Consider the following 6701-nt stretch of genomic DNA (forward strand, 5'->3'; position numbering starts at 1 on the left):
CAAAAGCTTGCCCTACTCCCTGCCCATTCCCTTACCCTGTTTTAATTTTCTCCCACAGCTCCATCTGAAACGGTGCATTGATGCGCGTACATATGTTTTACCCACCTTACTGGGTGGGATATAAACCTCAGAAGCAAGGGCAGCATCTGCCTCATCCCTGCTGTATCCTCAGCACCCAGGAGAGTGTCTGACATGAGTAGACACTTGACAAATACTGAGAGCAGGGATTTCTTGCTTTCCATTTGAAGAGCTCCTTGCAGCCCTGTCCCAAAGTCAGGTCTCTCTAGCATCCCTTTGCAACTTCCCGTTTTGGCATTTTGTCTCAGAAGTTCCAGAGGGCTCCTGATGAGGGGTCTGTCTCCTACAATATGCCCTCTTCTCTCCCAGGCCAGGTGCCAGCAACCCCTTTCCACCCAAAGGGCCCAGAAAATAGCCTTTCTGCCTCCAAAAAAAAAAAGTTGCTTCCTACAAGGGTTGAGCAGTTTTGAAAATTTTTTCATGCCAGGCCTTAGGCCAAAACTCTTCATCAAATCAGTCATCTTCCAGCTGGCCAAGCACAGAGAGTCCTTCCCCACTAAGGCTGGGATTCATTGTCAAATAGATTTCCTAAGTAAAACTTTGTCTACTCTATAAATATTTAGCTGGAACATAAAATATTAACATTCTCCCACATACTCCAGGGAGAAAGCACATTGCCAGAGCCTCAGATAGTCTTGGGCTGAAAGCCTTTTCAGTAATTATCTACAATCAGGTGCAGTGGCCTCCCTCGTGTGCGTGCTTCCTTCACTGGTCACCACCATATTAACCGTTCTGTGCTTCAGTTGGCGGAGGTGGCACGCTCGTACCCGGTAAGCCCCCAGCCTGGCCATTCGGGGAGAGGGAGCTTGGCCTGGATTAGGCCTCTTTTGCAAATCCTCTTCCTCAATTTCTTGGATCACTAACAGCTTACAACTCCTCTGTAGGAGGCTGGTGTTGCTGCCCTATCAGCACATTCCTGGGTGCATAGGTGAAGGACACGTGCCCCCGGGTTGTCTGTTCCCTTCTGCCTGGTCTCCTGATCCCTCTGTGGTTTGCCCCGAGATTAGAAGTGGAGGGTCCAAGGAGCCAGGGCAGGTGGGCCAGGAGGTAGCGCCCCTAAGCCCCCCAGTGAGGGGGAGCAGAAGGCTGGGGGAGGGGAGCCTGGAGAGCCCGAGCTGAGAAGGCTGGCTGGAGCCCCACAGAAGCAGAGGCCTACTAACTGGAAGTGCCCCTGGAGCTCACCTGGCAAGACTTCAGACTCTAGGTCCATGTGGCCAGACAGCCATGCCCAGGAAAGTGGAGAACGTGGCAATCTGGACGAGGTTGAAGCCAGGGCCAATATTTCCAGCCTACGGCCACCCCTGAATTGTCCTTTTGAAAGAGTTGTTGCTCGGCTCTCAGGCCCCCTGTGGCTCTCTGCTCCTTGCTGACCTTCGCTCAACCATTGGCTCATCTCTCTCCTTTTTCCTATCCCTTCTTCCCAAGCAGGTCCTAGGAGCTTCTATGGACCAGCCCCCGCCTTACAAAGTCTTACCAGTCTGCATATAGAGCTGGGTTCTAGTGGCCTGGGCAGGGACACTGGTGGGATGTGGCCAGGGGACCCGGAGACCTCTTACAGGGCTGGATGGGCCCTGCTTCTCACGTGCCTTGTGCTGTGGCTTGAATTTGCAGTTTGTGACTAGCAGGTTCCAAAGCTCCTATTTTTTCTTGAGGTTGCCTTGTTTCTATTTTGAGTTTGCTAATCCAAATCACAGTTTGGTGTTTCCACGGAAACAATTCAGTGATTGTTTGGTTTGCCAAGATGAGCTGCGGGGGAGAGAACCAAATGACGTAAAACAGTTTTAGTTTCTCAAATATGACTCTCATTGTCTCCCCGAGAAGCCTTTGGTGCCAGCCCCCTGAAAACCCGAGGAAGTTGTATTAAAATAAATGTTCTAGACTCCTGTTCCCCTTCTGGCTAAGTCCCTGGAGACCCACTCCCCGAACACCCCTGCTGTGTGTAGATGAGCACACATCTGCCCAGTAAAGCAGATGACAGAGGCAGGAAGGTCTCCTTGGGGCACCTCAGGGAGCCAGGGATGCGGAGACAGGCGTCCAGGTCACCAGGGAAATGACCATATGGCTACCCCTGTTAATCTGGGACTGGAGAGCCAGAGGCTCAGGGCTCATCTGCTTTAACTGAACAGCTGTGTTTCTACAGTGAAGAAAAGCTCCTCCACTCAAGGATCCCAGGATGAATTACCCCTCTGGTAAATCTGAATTTTTACATAAAGGCTCAGCTAAAACAGCAATATGTCTGTCTGTCCCTCCAGGGAGAGCCAGGTCCCTCCCCCAGGCTGACCCTTGTTCTCAAGGACCATAGCCTCCTCTACAGGCAGAAACAATCCTTTCTTTTCAGTCTTCCAGGGTTAGGGCTAGGCCCCCATTCCCAGCACCCACTCCCCATGAAAGGACCCTGCGGGAGCGTGAATAGAATGCTGAGAAGCAGCCCCAGGAGACCTAGAGCTTCCAGTCACTGGGACCCGGCATCCTCAAGGTCAAGGTCCTGTGAGTCCTCCCATTGTGGGTCTAGCATCTGCCCCAGTTTCTGGGGACTGTGAGGGTTAGCTCTGGGCAGTCAGCTGGTGGAGGATACCCATGGCTAGTTGGTGGAGATGGGGACTTTAAGAAGCCATACGTGTCCACTGCAGGTAAATTAGAAAATATGGACAAGGGGAAAAAATGACAAACCCCCTTGTCCCTCCATAACAATCTCCTGCGCGTGCTGTGCTCACAGACACATCTGTACAAACTGGAGAGCAAGTGCACTTTTAAAAAATAAATACATTTTAAATTTTGGAATAGCTTTAGATTTACAGGAAGGTTACAACAGTTTATATCTACCCTTCACCCAGCTTCCCCTAATCTTACATAACAGGCATATTTGTCAAAACTAAGAAAAATACACGAACTCTAGCCTTTATTTAGACTTCACCAGTTTTTCCATTGTCTTCTTCCTGTTCCAGGACGCGATCCAGAATACCACACGGAGATTGAATCAATGTGTCTCCTTAGTCTTCACTAGTCTGCGACGGGTTTTGAGTCTTTCCTTGCTCTCCATGACCTTGACAATCTGGAGTGCTGGCCAGGCATCCTGCAGGACATGCCCCAGTCTGGGTTTATCTGACATTCAGCTTGTGATTGGACCGGGGACATGGGGTTTGGGTAAGGACCTGACAGAGGTGGAGCCCCCTTCTCCTTGCTCCCTATGGTGGGGGGGGAGGTGGGGGGATCGGGGGGAGGCTGGCATCCACACATCACTGGTGCTGTTCCCCTTCATCACTTGCTTAGGTGCTATCGGGCTTCTCCATAGAGATCTACTGTTTGGGGGCACCCGGGTGGTGCAGGCAGTTAAGCGTCTGCCTTCGGCTCGGGTCCTGGGATCGAGTGCCGCGTCTCTCCCTCTGCCTGCTGCTCCCCCTGCTTAGTGCAAGCTCACTCTCTCTCTCTTTCTGACAAATAAAATCTTTAGGGGAAAAAAAGAAATCTGTGTTTCTTTTTCCCTGCTCTGTCCCTTGGAAGTGAGTCACTAAGTCTAGCCTGGCCTCAAGGGGCAGTGAAGGGATAGGGGTTGGATTAAGCGCCACCTTCTCTATGGGAGACTCTCCACATCCACACTTATTTGGAGTGTACTGTTGTGAGCCCTGGCTCGGATATCAGGACGTCTCTCCACGCACACATCCATTCTTCACCTGAGCAGGGCGGCCCAGGACGCTATGAGCCTTTCTTCTCATTCGCTCCTGTCCTTCCTGCGAAGGGAGAAGGAACTCCCCAACTCCACAGGCTGAGTGCTTACTGAGGGTGCCCCTGCAGGGACTGAAGGTCGGGTGGCCGGGGAGGAGCCTCCAGGTAATCTTGTCCCCCTCTGCCCCGGGCAAGGGCAGTGGTGGTGGCTGTCCCCGCAGGGGAGGCCCATCCCACAAGGTGGCCAGCCCGCTAAGGAGTGGGTGGGCAGTCTCCACCTGAGAGCCTGCAGGAGTCACCAGACCTGGGTCACCGGCTGTGCAGCCCGCCCTGTGCTCAGGTCTGTAGCCTAAAAGCTGGCCTGGCAAGGGGGGCCCTTGGCCACTGGGCTTTCCTTCCCAGTTCTTTGGGTCTTACCAATAGCCCCTGTGCCAGCCTCCTCACCCCCACGCTGCCCATCTGAGCCCAGAAGGCAGGCACTTCTCTGAGACTCTTGTTTCTGGGAGGCATCAGACTCTCCCGATAGCTTATGATGTTTCCTGAAAGAACATCATGGTTTTGAGACATGTGTCCAAACAATTTCTGATGATGTCCTTGTCTTTTCTTTCCGGGGGTGTCGCTGCAGCCAGTCCCGCCAGGCCTTTAGGCCTAGCTCCTTCTTTACTCCCGCCCATCTTGCCCCACTACCTGTGGCTCCCAGGGCTTCCAGGCCTGGAGCGGGATGCGCGAGGGCTCAGGACCTGTGCTTACCTTTTCCTCCCACTGCCCTTGGTTGGGGGCCCAGGTGTCTGATGCGGGGCTGTGGTGGGGAGGCCTCATGGGAATGCCCGCTCAGGAGGGGATCAGCCCCTCCAACACAACCATTAGGCCCCTGCAGAGGTCTTCGAGCTGAACAGGGTCGGGGTTCGGGGTGCTGAGGGGAGGTCGGTCCGGACACGAGGAGGGCATGGAGTCCATGCAGAGGACAGCCCTGTGCGCAAGGTGTGCGAGGTGTGCGAGGGTAGGAGGGCTTGGGGCCACCAGCCGTGTGGCCTGGGCTGGTCCCAGGGGATGCATGAAGCACCACCCCCCCCCCCCCGCGTCGTGGTCCTAGTACTTCTTCAGGGGCGCATGGAAAAGAACACCAGGAGACAACAGCAGAGGCCTATGACCGGCACCCGCCTTGGGTACTTGGGTGTATTAAACATCAGTCAAAAAACACATTTGAGATGTCAAGAAAAGTGAAAAGAATCAACAGTAAGAAACAATTCAAAGTAATAGAAAAAAAAAATTGGGCTTTCAGCCTAAAAAGGGACACAAGTAGAAGTTAAAGAGGGGGGGTAACTCCGAGCCTGCCAGCCACGTGGCAGTGGCCCCCAGTGGCACTGACCACTGCCTCAACGGCAGCCTCCTGCTGGGAAGAACCCAAGCTCCGGCCAGCGGTCCTTACTCAATCTGGTATTCAAAAGAGGTCATCAAATTGTAGTCCTCTTCCAAGTCCAGCACAGTCTCCACGATACTGTGATCATCGAAAGCCTGCTTGAGGCTGCTGGAGCCGCTATCCAGGGCCTTCGGAGGGCTCTCGTCCACGAGCAAGGCCCAGGCTTCCTCCCTGAAGGGCGAATCTCCGCAGCGACCACACACGCGGTTCAGCTCGTTTTCAAATTCTAGTTTCCCAGCCAACTCTTCAATAGTTCGGATGCTCGTATGGTCTTAAAAAGAAGAACATTCAGCATTACAATTCCAGTGAGAGGTTTCGGGAGACATTTCAGGCACCAGTTAAAACCCACAAACAGGTGGCCACTCTCCAGGTACTTCAGGACAGGGAGGCCGCCGGACTGAGCGCCCAACTCTAAGGTGGCCTTGGTGCCCACCCCTCTGGCTCTGCCTTTATTGAGCCCAACTACCCGCCAGTCCCCAAGGAAGGTGCAAGTGGGAGGATACAGAGATGGCTTGGCTTGTCTTGGATCTTAGGGAACTCCCTGACCTGCAGGCTTGACATGACATCGTGTGGAAAAAAGGGGAGTATGTAAGGGGAATCAAATGCTGCCCGGGGCTGGCAAGGACTGTGGAGGATGGTGAGTGGAGGCAGAGGACTTCAGCTCCCCTCTCACGGCCACTGGAGGAGACTCCATCCACTCACGAAGTGGCATGGCAGGTGTCTTGCTCTGTGGCCTCAGGGGAGTGACTCCTCCCACCAGGCCTCCCTCTCATCCCCCCAGAACCTGGAGGCCCTTCCAGAGCCAACAGCTTCAGGCAGCCCCCAAGGCTATGCATCCCTTAACCTGGGGCTGTTTGTCCACTATGCAGTGTGAGTCATTTGAAAAAAGAGCATACAAATAAATAAATAAATAGGGCATATATAGTTCACACACAGAATGTACAGATGTGGGGGGGAAAAACCTCTGGCAGGATGTCCAGCACTGTTAACACTGGCTTTCTCTGGGTGCTGGCGTTATAGGGCTTTGGGATTCTAACTTTTCTTCTAATCTTGTATTATCTACCCAAGCTGGACCGCCCCCCACCCACCCCATCTTTGCCTATGTCCTGCCTCCTCAACCACCAAGTCCTGGAGAACCACTGTCCCTTGTGTCCAGGGATTTACTGTAACCAGACATTTATGACCCGATTCATGTGTGACTCCATCAGGCTATCAGCTCCATGAATGCTCTCTGCATAGAGCCTGCCATGGGTAAAACAAATTTACTGTGCAGGTGGATGAGAACTAAGAGAGTGGTTTTTTTTTTAAAGACACCTGCTGACTCAGGTGCCTGTGTGAAGGACCTATCCTCCCAAGGAGAGGACAGACCTGCCCTTTGTACTCACCGATCATATCAAGCAGATCCTTTGTGACCTCTTGGCTAGAATTGCTGAGTGGCATGTTTGAGTCAATCTTCAAATCTTTCTCCATATCTTTCCTGCAACCCCCAGGTGGAAACAAAAGAAGAAGAAAGAAGAAAGAAGAAGGAAGAAGGAAGAAG

At 53.0% G+C, this 6701-nt stretch overlaps 1 protein-coding gene and 1 long non-coding RNA gene across 3 annotated transcripts in view; one reads left to right on the forward strand and one right to left on the reverse strand.

The window, feature by feature from the left end:
* Positions 1 to 2131: 2131 nt before the first annotated feature.
* Positions 2132 to 3460, forward strand: LOC141374194 (uncharacterized). The gene is made up of 3 exons (XR_012380884.1): positions 2132 to 2267; positions 3024 to 3222; positions 3349 to 3460. It is a non-coding gene; the product is annotated as an uncharacterized lncRNA (long non-coding RNA).
* A 1420-nt stretch (positions 3461 to 4880) lies between these two features.
* CUNH3orf62 (chromosome unknown C3orf62 homolog) overlaps positions 4881 to 6701 on the reverse strand; it is a 4007-nt gene continuing 2186 nt past the window's right edge. For both annotated transcript variants that reach the window (XM_025884739.2, XM_025884737.2), the window contains 2 exons: positions 6547 to 6638; positions 4881 to 5432 (listed from right to left, as the gene is read on the reverse strand). In XM_025884739.2, coding sequence (XP_025740524.1) covers positions 5167 to 5432; positions 6547 to 6638 — 358 coding nt within the window. In that variant the 3' untranslated portion in view covers positions 4881 to 5166. The remainder of the gene's footprint in view (positions 5433 to 6546; positions 6639 to 6701) is intronic.

This window comes from Callorhinus ursinus, unplaced genomic scaffold (assembly GCF_003265705.2).
Source record: "Callorhinus ursinus isolate GAN/ISIS: 27379988/994484 unplaced genomic scaffold, GSC_fseal_2.0 scaffold15, whole genome shotgun sequence".
In the NCBI taxonomy this organism is placed as follows: Eukaryota; Metazoa; Chordata; class Mammalia; order Carnivora; family Otariidae; genus Callorhinus; species Callorhinus ursinus.